Source organism: Dendropsophus ebraccatus, chromosome 11 (assembly GCF_027789765.1).
Source record: "Dendropsophus ebraccatus isolate aDenEbr1 chromosome 11, aDenEbr1.pat, whole genome shotgun sequence".
Lineage (NCBI taxonomy): Eukaryota > Metazoa > Chordata > Amphibia > Anura > Hylidae > Dendropsophus > Dendropsophus ebraccatus.
The window spans coordinates 50,522,319-50,540,067 of record NC_091464.1 but is presented as its reverse complement, the minus strand read 5'-3'; the positions used below and the strand labels follow the sequence as shown (position 1 = coordinate 50,540,067).

Below are 17,749 nucleotides of genomic sequence, written 5' to 3'. Positions count from 1 at the left end.
TAGGACATCGATCCCCTCCGCACGTCCAGCCCGCCCCCTCCATCGCCGCTTAGCCGATCAGGAGCCCAGGAAAGTGCTGCTCATTGCACTTTTCCGGGCTTCTGATCGGCTCAGCTGAGCAGCGATAGAAGGGGCGGGCGGAGGGGATGGCTCAGGGCCGCTCACTATGCATATGCATAGTGAGCAGCAATACAGGGGGCGGGGCATACTTTAACGCGGGGGCCCGGGCCCCCTAAGCCCCTGGGCCCCATAGCGACGGCGTACCCTGCCCCCATGGTAGCTACGCCAGTGGGCACAGGTGCTTTAGGCCACACTAGTTTGATTCCTCGCCCGTCACAGTAACAAAAAAAAAAAAAAACACCAGAGAAAAGCACTAAGTTCAGATGGCATTTCATATATTTACAATTATGGGTACAAACATAGACAAAAATCAGACACTACAGGGATACACATGTAATTATCAAACCATAGATGAGGAGTGAGGGCCCTGCTTGCATGAGCTTACAGACTTTGAGGAAAGGATTGGAGACAAAAGGCAGAGGAGCAAAGTGCTTCATGGTCCTGCCATCTTTATAAATAAGTCTGTGCAGGTAGAGGTGGGTGAACCAGTCGCCAAGCAATGTCTGCAAGCTACAGATCCAGGTGCTTCATGCTTGGCGGGGGGGGGGGGGGGGGGGGTGGCGAGGTCTGACCGCTAACATCTGACTGCTGGAGTTTTTGCTCGAAAAAACGTGAATCTCTACTGATTTATTTAAGCTAGGTTTACACTATGTAAAAATGGCAGCCGTCTTTCATAACAAAGGGCGTTTTGACGAATGTTATTATGACAAACGGCCATAATTTTTACATAGTGGGAACCTAGCCCCAGAGTTTAGCCATTAATAGTTGATTGGTCCTGGTACCCCCGCTAATCAGATGAAATAAAAAATTCCCCAGAACTAAACAATTAATCTACTGGAGCCAGAAGCCTCAGCTCTATGCTTCGATTTAATTTTCCCATCATCCCTCCCCTCCTTGTTTGAACTTCATGGACATGTGTCTCTTTTCTAACTATGTGGTAAGGGCATGTTCGCACTAAGTGGAGGCCGCACAGATCCTCAATTACGAGTAAAGTTGGGGCTGTTCACACATCGGTATACTTACAGATCCACAATCCGCAAAAATTAGTTGATCCATATTTTTGTGGACGTTTCTTCCGTAAAAATTACTGAGGATCTCAGATGTCTATAGGACAATCTGTGTCTCAATTACAGGCTGTACTTGAGCTTTAAGTAATTTTTGTGGATATCCGATCTGTAACACTACAGACAGTGTGAACAGCCCAATTGAAATAGATGGGCACTAAATTTGTCTATAAATTGTGGATCCACAATTCTACGAACAAGCTTACAGAGCGTGTGAATGTAGCCCTACAGCTTAACTCAGTGATATGTACAGGCTATCCTGCAGCCACATGTTTTGCCTCCCATGGATTCTGTCGTCTGTCCAAGAATGAACAGGTTTTTGCATTTCCGTAGTGTGCACATACCCTCAGATAGTTGCACATTTCCTTGGCTGCCCGGCCACCAGATTTCTCACCAGTCAAGCATTTATGGTGCCAGCTTCATCAATCTATAAGTTTGCAGCATCTCCAGACCCAGCTGTAACATCTGTGGACAAGTGTGCTGCAGGATGCCATACAAAAGCTGTATCCTCCATACCCAGCTATGTCTCATCTTGTATTGAGAAAGATGCCAGAGAGGAGAATGGCTCTTTTGTTCTTTATGGGTGGTATAAGCACTCACATCTGATAAATCTTTAGGGAGAGAGATGAATATGCACGGACCATTGGCAAATTATTGTTGCCTCTCCTGTCACCCCCAGTCCTCCTAGTCTGTAAGCTCTTGCGAGCAGGTCTCCTTCTCCATTTGTATCGTTATTTATTTAAATTATTTTATTCTATAAACTGTTCTTGTTCTTAGAAATAAAAGCACAACAGCCGCAGTTCATACCAGGTGACAAACATTTCCAAGATTTGGGCACATTTTTTTTTTTTTTTTTTAAGATAAAATGTTACTTACATTGACTGCCACCTACTGGCAGCTTTTGTGTTTTGTTTTTTTTCTCAGGGCAAGGAAGGCAATGTTCACACTACATTCCGTGAACTCATTCAGTGTATGCAATAATGCCATTTCTTAAACCAAAAATAAGAAAAAGTGACACAAGACGTGCTTTGCACGTGTGTTTGTAGTGATAACTCCCTAGTGGGCATGTTCAGCTATCTTGAATCCATCAGAGAGCTGGAATGGAGTGGCAGAGCACATACTCAACCGCTGCTTAACTCAAAACAGGGGAAGATAGACCCCCCCTATACTTGTTATCAGAGGGGGGTCCACTCTTGTGGATAGATAATAAGTTGACTTCATGGCACGAATTCTTTAACCCCTTCCTGATACTTGACAAAGTCAAGGTTGCATGCCAAATTGTCTGTACACAAGTGCTTCAAAAACATTTGACATGTTCTAGATACAGATGGAATCTGTGACAAAGGTTCCATGTCCCACTTTTAACTCACACTCCTTTATCCCATTACGTTTCTTCTTTTGGGTTTGCCCTGATAAAAACAACAAAGTAAAACGTCAACTGCAAGTAATGAGATGGTAGTTCCCGACCATACTGTGACTTTGCTGTAGCGAATATTGAATAATGTTCCATAATCCAGTAGGGTGCTGATAATAGTGGAAGCAACATGGGACCAGGTCCATACATTATACTGGAATGAGACATTCCACAGGCACATATGGATATGTTAGTGAGTCCACAAACATTTCTGTGTTGTGCACAATGTACAGAATAACAGACAGACATTCAGTAGCATAGGATTTAATTATATAGATATGAAACACTTGCAAACTCACAACAGAAACAATATCAAGATCCATATGATGTATGCTGCACATACTATACACATGCAGATAATAATGTGGATAACATAACAGTCATTAGATACCTGCTTCCTTATTATACAAGGGGATCACATATTTCTGACAGGTCAAGACCTTATCCCTGAGGTCATGAGACATCTAGACACCTTCTATTCCCACACAGGATAACATCACATTTCCAGCTTGAATAATGTCCATATTATATATATCTTTATATAATGTATATAACCAAATATAAGATGGGTGTTTACAGGTATGCAGGACAGCTCGTTATATCGGTACACATTTATGGAAACTAAGTCACTGGAGAATAAAGTGGAGGTGATGGTGATCACTGCAGACAATGAGACGTTAGCTTTCATCTGCCCACAGGAATATAAACAGCTTCCCATTGGCTGGCAGTAAACTTTCTGTTCTCCTGTACAAAGTTTCATAAACTTCAGTCACACTACTAAAACCACAAATGATTCATGGGAATATGCTCCGAATATAGTTCAGTACATCTACTATTTACATTGAAATTATATCATGAAGAACTGGACCAGAACATAATATGCTGAAATGGTGTTAAGGCACAGCAGAACTCGTATGAAATGCAGGAAGGAAAGAACTACAGATAAACTGAAATGGGATTTAAATTTTGAATTTGATTAGTTTGCATCAATTAAAGGTAACTATGTGCCAAGGTGGGTACTCTCTGGGATAAGAAAATCCTCCCGAGAACAGTCTACATACTAACTCAATAGAGAGGCTTCTCTTCCTGACGCGACAGGTTGCACCATTAATACAATATATTCTACAGAACTACTAATAGGTTTAAAGGTGTTATCCAGGATTAGGAAAACATGGCTGCTTTCTTCTAAAAACAGCACCACACGTGTCCTGAGCTGCAATACCACAAAATGAGGACAACAGTGTTGCCGCTTCTGGAAGGAAGTAGGGGGAGTTACCGAAAAAAGGAACAACCCTATAGTTTGTTAAGAGTGGAACATTGGGAGATAAATGATTTAAAACCTATTTTAGAGGATATGTCCATATTGTTTTACAGCTTGTATAGAGAAAAAAATCAGATTAACAGGAATTCTCTGGAATGATGCAGATTTAGATATGATCCCGCAAGGCATGCTGGGATATCTCCGATCTGAAGTCTGCAGAAGTTCTAGCATAGTTCTTGGTTATAATGGCCATAACTCGGGATTATTATCAATAAGATAAGGCATTCTTTTACTATCTTAACCATGACCCAGTATTCAGAAATGGGCACACTAACAATTAAAACGGTTAAAACTAAAACAATAAAATGTCAGGTCCGCATAGTACAGTGAGACTTTCTACCAGACTGGCCAAGATTAATATAATGTGTCATTTAACAATGCACATATGCCATGGATCACACACAAACCTTGCAATCCTTAAAGCCATCCGACCCATCAGAAAATACAATGCGTCCGGTTCTTGAAATTCTAGCAGAATTTGAATTGAAAATTTTCAAGTTACATAGGGATCAAGTCTTAAGGAAAAATTGCTGAAGCTGGTACACAGACAGTATGTGAGATAAGTAGCTTCTGATACAGGAAATCTTTTTCTTCTTGAATATAAAACATAACATCATATGTACTTCAATGAAAAGATGAGACATGAACCAGAACTATACATCAGCTACGCACAATAAACACAAGCGGCAAGTAAGAAAACAAACAATATTGGTGACGACTGTAGAGGAGGTCCAGCATTTTATTCTTCTTCTTTATAAAGATCCACTAAATATTGGGGGTTATGGTTATGGAGAAACTTGCTGATATTCAAAGACTGGTAATCCTTCCCAGTGCCAGGCAGTGTTATCAATGGTTCTCATGCACCAAAACTCAAGTTTGGCCCACGGTATTTATTCATTGCCATACACACCCAGGGAACATTAACATTCTCAGCATTACAAAAACCAAAGCATCAACTTACATGTATTTTAAACTTTAAAAAGGAATCTGTCAGCTCTAGATCACTCTCAGAGCTCAAGTGTCAAGGGGGTGGAGCAAAGCCGCAGCATGCATGCCCCTCCATCCCCTCCTTGATTAATGTAAAGGGATCATTTTCCAGCACGGGCAGGGAGGAGGGCATGCATGCAGCACAGCCTACTGGACACTTCAGCCCTGTGCATGGTCTACATGGTGGGACCGCCACTGCCAGTGATTGGCTGAGCGGCCAGTCAGCTTAGACCAGCCACTCTGAAGCTGCAGCACGCAGGAATGGTGAGGAAGCAGACCACAGGAGGGGCCCTGGAGCGTGGATGGGTAGTGTATACTGTTTGGGCAAGGGCTCCAAGGACATTGGTAACAACGTCCATGCAGCCCTTGCTAAAAACAATTATCGGGCCATGTAATACAACCAGTAAACGAGCATCTATCTATCTAGCAGATCGGCGCTCGTTTACAGTATTCAGCAGGCCCCCTTCGGCCCGTTTAATAGGACTCTTAAGATAGTTATCTTGTACCTCTAACCACAGAAAATGAATTAGTGCTGCAAATTTGTGGAAGTTGAACTGTCGTAAGGTTGTGGCACAGCAGATAACTCCTTCTCATTAGTGGATGCATAAAGTCAGTACAGATACTGTACACGTTTGCCACTTCAGTTTATGCAAGCACACAAATATGCAACAATGACTGAACCTAAAACAAGCAACTAAAAATGTTATTTAACTACTGTCCCTTTAAATGGAAATGGTATGCGACTTTGGTGTTGTCAGTATTTACAAGAGACCCAAAGATCAGGTCCCACTTCTTCTGGTGCACATCCCGGACACTACCTACATAATCACTGCCGCAGTAGGCAATGGCCGTGTTCATCTAGTGCGTAGATACAAATCAGGAGGACCTGATGTCAGTGCTAGATATTTACTCTATTAAAGCTGTCCTTAGCAGATAGAACAAGAGAAGAATGGAAAAACCAAAACAGATTGTAAAGCGGCTTACACGCTGATGAACATTTCTCGCGTCAGTGGAGATGGCCATAGTTAGACATTTCTATGCTATAGCATTTTGGTTCGTCTACAAAGAACATAACAGACAAAACCAGAGCTCTCCGGTTTGAGGTTTAGCATACATTAGTTGATCGCTAAAACAGACCAGTATAATATAAAAGGGGTTAAAAAAATATCACAGTTTTAACAAAAGAATTCACATATTTCCCAGATCATCTAGTGCACAGGATATAGTATACAACAAGCCATGTAACATGTATGATGTGAAATGGTGGGATCTACAAATCAAAGCATTAAAGGGGTATTCTTTTTTTTTTTTTAATCATGGCTGGGGCAGCATTTGAAACAAAAAAAAAAAACAAAATTATATTTACCTACCCTTGGTCACTCACTGGCCTGTCTCCCCATGCTCCTTGGAGCAGGACCTGCCTACTCAGCCAATCTTTGGCCACTATGGTGTTCTGGCTTGGCCAGTGATTGGCTAAGCAGGCAGGTCCTTCTCTGAGCAGGAAGAAGTTAGGCATTGGGAGTACCAGAAGAAGATAAGCAGGATTTGCAGGGGATCAGGGGTAGGTAATTATAGATTTTATTTTTAATTATTTTTATTTAGCACTAGTAACATCTGATTTAAAAAAAAAGGCTGCTGGAATACTCCTTTAAAAAAAAAAGACATATCAACTGTTCTGGCATGTCTGTTCAATTAAATACTGCTCATGCTGTACTATCTTTCATTAGAATGCTTTACTGTGCCACCCCCCTATTATCCCTCTTGGAAATATATGAATAAAATGTCAATGATTCTGATTGGACAGTCTGTATAGTTCAGTGTTCTTCAACCTGTGGCTCTCCATCTATTGCAAAAGTACACGCTGGGAGTTATAGTTTTGCAACAGCTGGAGAACGTCAGTGTAGATACACACATCCTACTGACAAGAGGAACAGTAAAAATACATTGATTCCTGAGTTTAACATTTCCAAAAGGAGTAACTGGGAATAGCCCAGTGCTGAGTTCTAAGAAAAGATACTTCAGAGTTGTTAGTTAAGTATTTACTAAAACATCCATGTAAAGAGAGCTGACAAGTCTTCTTTCACTAATGGATTCATCATAAGATGCAAGAGTCACATCAATATGCACATGACAAACAAAAGGCAATGGATGAAGTCATACATCCTGGTTGTGGTGGGTTTACCAAGGTTCACCTTAAAAAAGAAGAAAAAAAAAAAAAAAGTGTTATGGTATGTTCACACATGCAAAAAGAAGCATCCATGTGAAGCACTGCAGCTTTCATTGAGCCACGGGCAGTGCGGAAAGGGGACCAGCCCTCAAGCTCCCATTGATTTCAGTGGAAGCTTCAGTGCCGGACCCTGCTGAAACCAGTATTTCGCTAATTTTAGCACTTGTCCCCTAAAGTTAGCAAGAGTGTGGTTGGGAGCAATATGTCAGCACTATTTTTGATGCAGAAAACAATGCATTGTCACAAACAGTGCTATTCTTTGCTTGTGTGACCATACCCCTAAGGATCAATGGTAACTGCTCAAAATAGTGGAACAGGCAGACAAGGGGATAGTTAGGAACACTCACGAAGGTATTTTACATTTTGAAAAGGTTTGAGGAGAGGAGCACTACCCCAAAAAGCATCATTGCAATGACAACATATACCTGCCAGGTTATAGGAGGTTATTTTACATACAGCAGGGACCTAAGGGGCAGTTTTATCTTTCAGGTATAGAAACTGTGTTATAGTGCACTGAACCCAAAAAATCCAAAAGTGGAAGATGGAATTATGATCACAGTTAAGAAATCACTACTTACAGTGCCAGCGTAAGGAAGTGGCACAAGCTTAGGTGGTGTGTTTGCAAATGTATGTGAATGGACTGACGTTGCATGCAATTCTCTAAGCCATGACCTTACAAAACGATAGATGTCAGCTCATACTACTTAGACACACATCTGCATAGCTTCTTTCTGTGATGATAAGGGGTGGGAATCAAGGCCAGGCATATCCAATGTGATTACAGGAGAGACCACTGGGCTGATATGGTGGCCAATACAAGCAATATAGTGGCAGGTGCCATGGATCAGTGCTCTGTACTCGTGGATGTGTGTGGCTGAAGTCCCTACAATAAAAAAGCAGCATTTTGGCAGCACTGACAGGATACATCAGAGGGTGCAGTGTCTGAAGGCACAGAGGGCAGCGACTCCAGCCATACCTGAACTCTGCCTAGCAAACTGATTGTGTAGTAGAAACAAAGTAAATCACCACAACACATAAAAATGACTCTGCTAAAAAATAACTGACAAAAATAAAAACAGCTCAAATGATATGACGACTTGTGGTTCTGGTCCTGAAATGTAAGGCACCAGATGTTTAAAAATGTAACCGAAATGGTCTTTTCTGTATAAAACAGAGTCCAGAAGCATTGAAGGCATTTGCTCAAGTGAATGAAGGGCCAGCTGCTTGCACTCTTCCCTATGCCAAGACACCTGTGGCCTTCTGGATCAGAGGGATCTGCAGGATGGTAAAAAACAAAAGAAAAAGATAAAAATAGTATAAGTATAGAACAGCATCATACAGAACCAACCAGAACATCAAAACTTATTATAAATGAATATTATAAATGAAGTTGGTACCTGTGATACAAACACTGGAGAAAAGTGATTTTAATGTATAAATAATATGTTCTAAGGTCCAACCAAAGGTGACTGCAAGCAGACAGGATTTTAGCATTTGTCAAGTGTGGTGGTGTACAGGATTAGGGGCAGGATTTTAGTATTTGTCTAGTGGAGGGGGTATGACATTTGCGGCAGGTTTGTAGCATTTCTCTAGTGTAGGTGGGTATAGGATTGGGGGTAGGATTGTAGTATTTCTCTAGTGTAGGGGGTATGGGATTAGGGGCAGGATTGTAGCATTTGTCTAGTGTAGGGGGGTATGGGATTAGGAGCAGGATTGTAGCATTTGTCTAGAGTGGGGGGTATGGGATTAGGGGCAGGATTGTAGCATTTGTCTAGTGTAGGGGGGTATGGGATTAGGAGCAGGATTGTAGCATTTGTCTAGTGTAGGGGATATGGGATTGGGGGTAGGATTTTAGGATTTGTGTATTGTAGGGGGGTATGAGAATAAGGGCAGAATTTAAGCATTTGTCTAGTGTGGTTGGGGTATGGGAATAGGGGCACACTCACCTTAGACAGATCTACTCCAGTAAGAGCCTGAACAGAGACGGGAACTTCAGCCAACAGACGATTTAGTTCACCAGTTATTTTACTGTTCTCTCCGCTGAGAATGACAATTTCATCCACTTTGGCCAATGGAGCGGACACTTTGGCAGCAATCTATGAAGAAAGAGGACATGAATTAGGAAAAGGGACGACTTGAACAATTCTACTAAAGTATCATTAGAACGAATAGATAAATGCTGATAAACGAATATAAGTGAGGGTCCCAAGAACTGGGTCCCCCATTACTATCCTCCTCCAAGAGGTTCTAGCTCTTGAGTCAGAGCTAAACCACTGCAAAAGGTGAAGCTGCCTCTGATCTGTGTTGATTTGTGAGTTTTTTGGCACAACCTACATCAGAATATTGGTGCACCTGCAATAATAAATCTGCACCCAATAAATCCCACCTACATAGATAAACGATCCCGAGATCTTGCAATAGTTTCTCAGATCAGATCTATAACTCTTCACAGCTGTAAACATTTAGCGACTGGTTACCTCAGGCAGACACTCCAAAACAAGGGCCATTTTAGCAGCCTCTCCATAATGTTGGTAGGCACCAGCTTTCAGCTTCATCCTCTCAGCTTCTGCTTTTCCAATAGCTTCAATAACAGACGCTTCTGCTTCTCCAACTTTACGGATCTTCTCAGCCTCTGCCTGAGCGATCAGCACTTGTTTTACCCTATGAAAATAAAAAAAAACATAAGAAAAGTTGACAGGATCCTAATAACCAACAGAGTGAAGCTTGTAATAGTAGATCTTACACAGTACATGGCATGCTAAAAGAAAAAAATACTACAAAATATTCTAAAGGCGGAGAGAGAAAGTGAGCCCTGAAAGGCAAGCAATATTCAGATAAAAGCTAGCTGATCATTCCGGTGGTCACACTATAATATATAATATGCTTTGATCACTGCAGAAGTACTGTAGTATTATATGCTGGCCATTCGTGAACTACACACACAAATCTACTTGGGAGAGATGGGAGAGCTGACGCTTTTTACAATGTTCCTATGCTATAAAAGGTCATACGGGAGGAGTGCCTCAAAGGGATTGTCTGGGTACTAATTTTATTGTATAATGGTACAGAGGTAGAGATTAAATTAAAAAAAAATTATCTATCTATCTATCTATCTATCTCTCTATAATATATTATATATATATATATTTATTATACACACACACACACACACTTTCCTTGTTGTTCAATAGTCTAGGTCCTGCTAAGGAAATGCCCACTCAGCCAATTAGAGGCTGAGCCGAGACACTGCTGCGGCCCCCGAATGGCTGTGCAAGCAATTTGTGCCAATCCTGGAAGAGCTGTGCAGTGGGACCAGACTCTGTGAGAACAGCAGTGGTGTGGTAGAGAGAAAGATAACTATATAAATATTTTTTTTCCTGTAAGCCACCAAACAACCATTATACAAAAATTACTATCTGGACAACCCCTTTAAGTGATTCGTTCTGTACTGTCAATATGATTGAAGACACAGAAAGCCAACCCTGTATATGCTAAATATGTACTCACTTGTCTCCTTCGGCAATCTGCTGCATCCTGTAAGCCTCGGCTTCTGCTGGTCTCCTCACCATGGCGATCAGCTCCTTGTCCGTACGAATAATTTCCTTCTCCTCAATGTCAATCTGTTTCTTACGCTGCACCACCTCAATCTCAATCTCCTCCTGACGAATCTTCTGCTGTTCTTTAGCGGCCTGCAACTCGTAGGCCAGCTGAGCTTCTGCTTTCTACACAACAACAAGGAGAGTAGGTGCAGGTTACAGTACAGGCTATGCAGCGGACATATACAGTACTAGAATAACACACTTTATACAGCCAAAGTTGACTCACAAACCGAACAATGATCTCTGTTGACACACTGCATGCACCCTCTTCAGTCGTGTATTATGTACACAAAGAACTTGTCAGGAGAATCCACCAGCTTAGTCACTTGTGCTGCCAATGTTAACATTTGCTTTAAAGCCCTGTAAGGGTTATTCTCATCTCATAAAGTGCTGGCATACTGCTATGTGTCTCTACACCCCTATTCAAGTGAATAAGACTGGCTACAGTTCCCTGCACAGCCAAGTGGTGAGGGTTACAGCTGTGTAAGAAAAACTTGTTCTTATGGTAATGACCCCTACTGATCATAAAGTGATCAATAGGCTATCACTTTATGAGATGGAAATACCCCTTTAGGGAACACTAGGAAAACCGGATATACTGTGTGGCCAACAAAAAGCCTGAGGGTGTGGAGCATAACGACAAATCACTGTTCCTTGACGAGGCAATATTATGTTGTTTATGATTGGACTTTGCCTATACAAATAGGCTTTTAAAGTGACACAATCTGTCCCTAGTGTTTTGCCTGCAATGTTGTTGCAAGCGTTTTATTACTGTGAAGTGCGGCCTAAGGCTCCGTTCACACGGAGTAAAACTGGTGGAATTCCCAGCCATGGAATCCTGCCAGCCTCTGTGTCATACTGGCAGTCTATGGGAGACATGTCCATTCTTTATACATAACACACGCCCCTCTCACAGGCGGGTTAGGGGTTACAAAGTAATATATTCACTTAACCCTCAGGCCGAAGCCCGGGGTACAAAAACCCCTTTACACAAACACCCCCCTATATTTAAAAAATAACTTTTAATCAATATGTTAAAATAATAGGTGAACTGATTTAAAACCACAAAAAACACCTAGCATACAAGCTCAGTATCACTAAACTAATGGAGATATATTCATCTTCCTATCTGTATATCAGCATAGCGTGCAGCTACTATGCAGATCTTTAAAGGACAACTCCGGCAGGACCCAAAAAAAAAAAAAAACCCACAGACCCACACACAGATCATACTCACCATGCCTCCGGTGATATCGGCACTTGAATCCCCTGACGCCGTGACTCCGTCACCTCCGGCCGGCGTCTTCGGAACTCCCTCACTTCTGGGTCCATGTGAAGTGAATGGGAGAGAAAAGGCATGCACACTGGCAGCCTTTTCATTGGCTGGAGCACATCACATGGCATCCAGCAAGCTCAGCCAATCAGGGTCGAAAAGGGGGGGGGGGGGGGAAATCGGAGCCAGACCGCTTATTTAGACATATTACAAAGTTATATAGTTTTGAATGTGTGTTAAATAAGCCAAAAAAGAAAAACGCCGGAGTTGCCCTTTAAAAAGCTGGCAACCAGCTCTTTAAAGATCTGCATAGTAGCTGCAGGCTATGCTGATATACAGATAGGTATATCCCCATTAGTTTAGTAATACTGAGCTTGTATGCTGGGTGTTTGGTGTTTTTAAAATCAGTTCACCTTTTATTTTAAGATATTGATTAAAAGTTATATTTTATATATAGGGGGGGTGTTTGTGTAAAGGGGTTTTTGTACCCCGGGCTTCTGCCTGAGGGTTTAGTGAATATATTTGTCCATTCTTCCACGCAGAGGGATAGACTGCCTGTATGACACGGAGGCTGGCGGGATTCTGCCAGTTTTTCTCTATGTGAACGGAGCCTAACAAAGTAAACATCTTTAATGATTATATTATTTAAAAAAAATAAAATATATTATATATATATATATATATATACACATATACACTAGAAAATGTACCCGGCGCTGCCCGGGTATAAAGTGTCAGTGTGTTAATTAGATTTGTTCTAAGGTGCCCAGGAGGCCAAGCTAAAGGTATTGTTTCATCTGAGTTAATCAGTGGAATTTGTGTATACCTGTAGTGCATGGTTGGAGGGGTTCTGTATACCCACAATGTATCGTTTTTAGGGGTCTCGCATATCTGTAGTGCATAGTTGGGGGGGCTGTATACCTATAGAGTATAGTTGGGGGGGGGGGTCCTGTATACCTGTAGTGTGTATTTGGGGGGGCTGTATACCTGTAGTGTATAGTTGAGGGAGGTCCTGTATACCTGCAGTGTACAGTTGGTGAAGGTCCTGTATACCTGTACTGTATAGTTCGGGGGTCCTGTATACCTGTAGTAAATAGTTGGTGCTGTATACCTGTAATGTATAGTTGGTGAAGGTCTTGTATACCTGTAGTTTATAGTTTGAGGGTCCTGGATACCTGTAGTGTATAATTGGTGGAGGTCTTGTATACCTGTAGTATATAGTACGGGGTCCTGTATACCTGTAGTAAATAGTTTGAGGGTCCTGTATAACTATAGTACAGAGTTGGTGGAGGTCCTGTATACCTGTAGTGTATAGTTTGGGGTCCTATATACCTGTAGTATATAGCTGGTGGAGTTCCTGTATACCTGTAGTATATTTGGGGTCCTGTATACTTGTAGTATAGAATTGGTGAAGGTGCTGTATACCTGTATTATAGAGTTGGTGTAGGTCCTGTATACCTGTAGTGTATAGTTTGGGGTCCTATATACCTGTAGTATATAGTTAGTGGAGTTCCTGTATACCTGTAGTGTATAGTTTTGGGGTCCTGTATACCTGTAGTGTATAGTTTGGGGTCCTGTGTACCTGTAGTATATAGTTGGTGGAGGTCCTGTATACCTGAAGTATATAGTTTTGGGGTCCTGTATACCTGTAGTGTAAAGTTTGGGGTCCTGTATACCTGTAGTGTAAAGTTTGGGGTCCTGTATACCTGTAGTATATAGTTTTGTGGAGGTCCTGTGCACCTGTAGTGTATAGTTTTGGGGTCCTGTATACCTGTAGTGTCCTGTATACCTGCAGGGTTGTATTTAACCGTATGGCAGTGTTATTCAGTCACAGTGTGTTGGTATTGGTCATGTCTAGTATGGCGGTGTTATCCAGTCACAGTATGGCGGTATTGGTCAGGTCTGCTGTGGCGGTGTTACCCAGTCACAGTTTGCCGGTATTGGTCAGGTCTGTTATGGCAGTGTTATCCAGTCACAGTATGGCGGTATTGGTCAGGTCTGGTATGACAGTGTTATCCAGCACAGTATGGCGGTATTGGTCAGGTCTGGTATGGCAGTGTTATCCAGTCACAGTATGGCGGTATTGGTCAGGTCTGGTGTGGCAGTGTTATCCAGTCACAGTATGGCGGTATTGGTCAGGTCTGGTATGGAGGTGTTATCCAGTCACAGTATGGCGGTATTGGTCAGGTCTGGTATGGCAGTGTTATCCAGTCACAGTATGACGGTATTGGTCAGGTCTGGTGTGGCGGTGTTATCCAGTCACAGTATGGCGGTATTGGTCAGGTCTGGTGTGGCAGTGTTATCCAGTCACAGTATGGCGGTATTGGTCAGGTCTGGTATGGAGGTGTTATCCAGTCACAGTATGGCGGTATTGGACAGGTCTGGTATGGAGGTGTTATCCAGTCACAGTATGGCGGTATTGGTCAGGTCTGGTATGGCAGTGTTATCCAGTCACAGTTTGGTATACCTGTAGTGCCCTGTATGTACATGTCCTGTATAGATGGAGTAGGGGGTCCTGTATATACATGTACTGTATGGATGGAGTAGGGGGCCCTGTATATACATGTACTGTATACATGGAGTAGGGGGCCCAGTATATACATGTACTGTATAGATGGAGTAGGGGGTCCTGTATATACATGTACTGTATGGAAGGAGTAGGGGGTCCTGTATATACATGTACTGTATAGATGGGAGTAGGGGGTCCTGCATATACATGTACTGTATAGATGGAGTAGGGGGTCCTGTATATACATGTACTGTATGGATGGAGTAGGGGGTCCTGTATATACATGTACTGTATAGATGGAGTAGGGGGTCTACCAGTTATTACTGTGGATGTTGTGAGGCAGCTTCCCTAGCAACCATTGCTCCCTGTGAAAATGAAAGCAGTAATCCTATTGGTTGCTAAGGCTCCAACTGCCGTGTCTGCTGCAGCTAATTATATCACCTGTGTTTGCAGTGAGGAGATTTTCCCATTCATCTCTATGGCGCGCCTCTCTTTCCCCTCCCCCTCCCCTCCTGTACATCTGGTGGGGACGGGACCTTCGCAATAACCTTCCCGGGCACCCAATGTATCTGTGTGCCAAATTTGGGGTCAAACGGTTCAGGCGTTTAGAAGTCTATAGAGGACAGACAGACAGACAGACAGACAGAAGGACAGACAGACAGACAGACTTTGATTTTTATGATATAGATATATATATATATATATATATATACACACACACATACACATTAAATAATAATAATAATTAATAACTATTATTTATTATTAATTATTTATTATATCATAATAATAATAATCATAATAATAATCATAATAATAATAATAATAATAATAATAATAATAATGCCACTATCCCAGCACACAGTCTTTCTCAGTGCCCCTCTTTCTGCCTCATGTCATTTTCCAATACAGCATTGGTCATACACTACCTCCATGGATGTCAATTGTCAGCATTACATACACGCCACCCTGTCCTGTCCATCTCACCTTGGTGTTCACTTCCTGGCTGAAGGCCGCCTTCTGCAGCTCATACTCTCGCTTTGAATCTGCCATTTTAGTATCGGACAGATATTTGACATCCAGCATTTCTTTCTTGCACTTGGCTTCCTGTCAGGCAAATGAAAGAACAAATTAAATTACTTTGTAGAAAGCTAAAAGCTACATATAATATTCTAAGCACTTCAAATCCTCTGGTGGATTACTCACCCTAATGCCCGCGTCTCTCTCTGCTTCAGCAACGCCAATGTCGGCATCTCTCTGAACAACAGCTGTTTGAGTTTTACCCAGGGAGCTTAAATACTCAACCTTGTCGTACACATCCTGCCAGAAGAAAATATGCATTATGGCAATTACGTGGGCACTGAGATATAATGCAGCGGACTACATTCGTTTCAAAGATGACTCAAAGTTCAGTATATTTCTGGTGACATTCTTCCTGTGGTGCCATTTATTATGATACTAAATCAGGACTAAATAAAGCTGTGCTGAGGGATGATTTCCACTACACTAATATAGCTGGCGTGCAGTGGGTAGAAGGGGTTACAGATGCACGGACTATTCAAGGTGCTGAAAAGAAAGAAAGGGCAGCTGCTGGACAGCAAGAAAGGAGTTACACTAAGCACTGAACTGCTGCTGCTTACATGAGAGGGAAGCCTTGATTTACCTTTTAGGAAGAGGAGGACAGCAGGCTCACAGATTAGAGATAAATCAGTTAAAAACAGCAGGAGCTAGGCCCCACCCACACTTCCTGTGTTCTGTCTTTGGTCTCTGTTATTATAGGTGGATTTCCCCTAACATTAGGCAGTAGACACCAGACTGCAGTGGAGATAGACACCTAGTGGTCAGGCCTTTAGGGCTTCTTTTCTAGGGTAAGTAGTAGTTTTTGGTAAATTAAGTTACTTTATGTTGGAGATTACATTAGCTATCCTATGGAGGGAAGTTGCTTTTAACAACAGTGACCATTTAAAACCTTACCTTAATGGTAAAGCTTAGGATTTCAATACCCATGCGGGCAACATCAGGGGCAGCCACTTCACGAACTAGCTTGGCAAACTGGTCCCGATCCTGATAAATTTGTTCGACTGTCAGTGTACCTGAATGAGAAGATGCGTGTTGCAGTCAGGCTACAGTACCATGAAACCATAAAAAATATTAACAAAACAAAACGTGCAGGGCCAAATGTTTGAGGCACAGGTTCTATAATGGAGGATTTTGCATGATTTTATATATATATATATATATATTTTAATTTGAAGCACCCTTGAATCTACAGAACTTTACATATAATAAAAGCTTAACATACAGATCGCAACATAGAACTATAGAAGTAGAAACGACACAAAAAAAGGAAAAGACATACTGGTACATAGGGAGAGAGAACGCTGCCCACAATGGATTGAAAATAAATAAATAAATAAACCTCTGTTGCCCTAAACTTAAGGAATTGGTTTAAAGAGTTTTTCTTTGTTTATTAATCTCCCATTGACACCTACTGCATAACCCATTGTTTTCAGGCCTTACATGGATGAAGACACAGACACAGTTTTGATCAGTCAGGGGTGTTGAGACCCCCCACCACTCAGCTGTGCACTTCTTTTCAGTCTCTTTCTGCACTCGAGGAAACCGACTCCATACACTAGAGAATCCATCTCTTGCAGTGAGAGGAGGAAGAGCTTGGCATAGCGCAGTTCTCTCTGCTCATTCTAGGAATCAGTGGGGATCTGAACACCCAGACCCCAACCAAAGAAAACATATGGCATGCCTCGATTTTAAAATAAACAGCCTTGTACATGCGGTATGCACCCCCAGCCCTGGGGCAAAGGGGCAGCAGGTGCTAGAAAATGTGAATAACATGGTTTTCTACAGCACAAGTGGATAGGATTTCCTACATCTGGCTGGCACATGTGAATATTGCCTAAAGCGGACCATGGATGTAACAATTTTCATTGACTTGTATAACAATACCCAGTTGTCCCTTGGAATAAAAAGGAAAACTAACTTACCAAGAATAGATCGCAAATGGCCTTCCAGGGTCTGAAGAACAACATTCTTAATCTCATGAACATTTTTCCCAAGAAACTGCTCACATGCCATTGCTAAAAGTTCACGCTCTGTCATGATTTTCACCTAAAACAAAGGATAAGAATGTATTGTGTATAAAACAGCTATATAAGAATAAGACTACACAACAACAGGATACAGGCTACAACACAGTATACAACCTATTTTATCAAAT

The 17,749-nt window shown here is 41.9% G+C and overlaps 1 protein-coding gene across 2 annotated transcripts in view; it reads right to left on the bottom strand.

Moving 5' to 3' along the window:
- Nucleotides 1-6,202: 6,202 nt before the first annotated feature.
- FLOT2 (flotillin 2) overlaps nucleotides 6,203-17,749 on the bottom strand; it is a 41,126-nt gene continuing 29,579 nt past the window's right edge. For both annotated transcript variants that reach the window (XM_069946070.1, XM_069946071.1), the window contains exons 4-11: nucleotides 17,517-17,640; nucleotides 16,489-16,607; nucleotides 15,721-15,834; nucleotides 15,502-15,621; nucleotides 10,641-10,855; nucleotides 9,611-9,794; nucleotides 9,080-9,229; nucleotides 6,203-8,408 (exon numbers count right to left, since the gene is read on the bottom strand). In XM_069946070.1, coding sequence (XP_069802171.1) covers nucleotides 8,370-8,408; nucleotides 9,080-9,229; nucleotides 9,611-9,794; nucleotides 10,641-10,855; nucleotides 15,502-15,621; nucleotides 15,721-15,834; nucleotides 16,489-16,607; nucleotides 17,517-17,640 — 1,065 coding nt within the window. In that variant the 3' untranslated portion in view covers nucleotides 6,203-8,369. The remainder of the gene's footprint in view (nucleotides 8,409-9,079; nucleotides 9,230-9,610; nucleotides 9,795-10,640; nucleotides 10,856-15,501; nucleotides 15,622-15,720; nucleotides 15,835-16,488; nucleotides 16,608-17,516; nucleotides 17,641-17,749) is intronic.